At 67.8% G+C, this 1,802-nt stretch overlaps 1 protein-coding gene across 1 annotated transcript in view; it reads left to right on the top strand.

Moving 5' to 3' along the window:
• ADGRD1 (adhesion G protein-coupled receptor D1) overlaps positions 1-1,802 on the top strand; it is a 122,332-nt gene that overhangs the window by 98,373 nt on the left and 22,157 nt on the right. Inside the window, exons 24-25 of the mRNA XM_025045495.1 lie at positions 117-243; positions 1,436-1,477. Coding sequence (XP_024901263.1) covers positions 117-243; positions 1,436-1,477 — 169 coding nt within the window. The remainder of the gene's footprint in view (positions 1-116; positions 244-1,435; positions 1,478-1,802) is intronic.

Genomic DNA, 1,802 nt, shown 5'->3' with positions numbered 1-1,802 from the left:
GCTGCGGCAGGGAGGGGCCTGCCCTGCTCCCCGCAGGGGGCATCTGCCCCGCCCGGAGGCCGCCCCCTGGCCCACCGTGCCCCCCCAACGAGAGCGGCCTGCCCTTTCCCTTTCAGGCTGATGGCCAAGGCCGTGGCCGTGCTGCTGCCCATCCTGGGGACCTCTTGGGTCTTCGGCGTGCTGGCCGTCAACAGGCAGGCGGTGATCTTCCAATACGTGTTTGCCCTGCTCAACTCCCTGCAGGTAGGAGCTCCAGGGCGCCCTCAGGTGGGCGTTGGCCGCCAGCCTCCCGAGTGGGCATGGGAGGGGCAGGTCGCCCCGGAGCGGGAGGGACTGGAGAGACTCCCTCTGTTCCCTGCACACCCCTGTGAGCCCATAGCCTGGGGGCACCGAGGCACGAGGCGTCGATGGGGCACCCCAGGGTCCCTGAGCAAACAAGGCCTGCAGGGTCGCGGCCCCGTCCACGTGGCCAGTACCTGTGGGACGACATCAAGGCCTAAGGGGGGGACGGTCAGCACGTGGGGGCTTCTGAAAGCAAGGGAGGCCTGGAGAGGTGAGGTTGGGGTACCTCGAGTGTGAGTTCTCCTCTGTCCCTGGCATGGAGGGGCAGGGAAGGGTCACCAGCCTGGAAAGCAGAGACTTCGAGGGCCCAGAGTCTGGACCCCAGACCCTGAAGCCCCAGAGGACACGTAGACGGACCCGCCCCAGCCTCAGCCCCGCCCTGCGTGCGGTGTTCATGACTGCGGACTGTCCCGCAGTGGCCTGTCGGGCTCCAGCCGTCACACGGAGTTTCCCTCGGTTGCTCGTCGTGACACGTGACAGGCGGTCCCAGCACGTCCTGGGATTCCTCCGTCGTCCCGTGCCCAGCGTCCTCCCCACAATCGGGACCAGTGACAGGACGCGCTTTGTGGGGCTGCTGCTGGCGAAGTGACCCGAGTCACGTGACGTGCTTGCATGAACCCTGGCGGCAGCGTCTAGGCATTAGGGGACACCTCCTTCTTGTGCCTGCTCCGGTTACCGTCACCCTCGGTCCGCAGAGGGGATGCTGCGGCTCAGCTTAGCTGACAGCCCGACGCCCTCCCCTTTCCCTGTCCCCTGCGTGTTGCTGCTTTCCCAGGTTAAGCCTGTGAGGGGACCCCCCTGTCCCCCCGACCCCGTCTGTGAGTCTTTGCCCGAGCAGCAGCACGGCCACCTCCGGCCCTGGGTGTAGCGGCTGCCTGCCTCTCGGTCAGATTACAGACGACAGGCGGTGTCCAGGACGACGCTCCACCCCCTCGGGCCGCGCAGGGTCACAGCTCCCTCCCGGGCTCCCCGGGACACGCAGGGTCACAGCTCCCTCCCGGGCTCCCCGGGAGTGCGCTGTGCGTGCGTGGGAGTGGGAGGCGTTTGTGCCAGGACGCGAGGGCCCTGACCTGCCGCCCCCCTTCCTTCCCAGGGCTTCTTCATCTTCCTCTTTCACTGTCTCCTGAATTCAGAGGTACGTCTCCTCCGCTCCGACACCCCGAAGCGGGGTTTTCGTTTCTGAAAAGGCACAGAGCTTGGGGACAGTGCTGCCCCGTCGGGCTGGCGTCTGGGAAAGTGATCTCGAATAAGCCTCGGTGACAGCGACAAGTCGTGCACAGCGGGGCGGCTTTCCATCAGCCCCTGTGCCTGGTCCCGTTGCCGAGCCACGTCCGAGCCGCCGCCCTCGCTGCCCATGTCCTGCAGCCTCTGCCGGCCGCGCAGAGGGCGGGGAGACGAGACTCGGGCCCTCGCTGGTGTCCGGCACGGCAGGGGGCGTGGGACCCGGATGTGCTCCCCAG

This window comes from Pteropus alecto, unplaced genomic scaffold (assembly GCF_000325575.1).
Source record: "Pteropus alecto unplaced genomic scaffold, ASM32557v1 scaffold213, whole genome shotgun sequence".
In the NCBI taxonomy this organism is placed as follows: Eukaryota; Metazoa; Chordata; class Mammalia; order Chiroptera; family Pteropodidae; genus Pteropus; species Pteropus alecto.
This window is presented reverse-complemented; position numbering and strand designations above follow the sequence as displayed.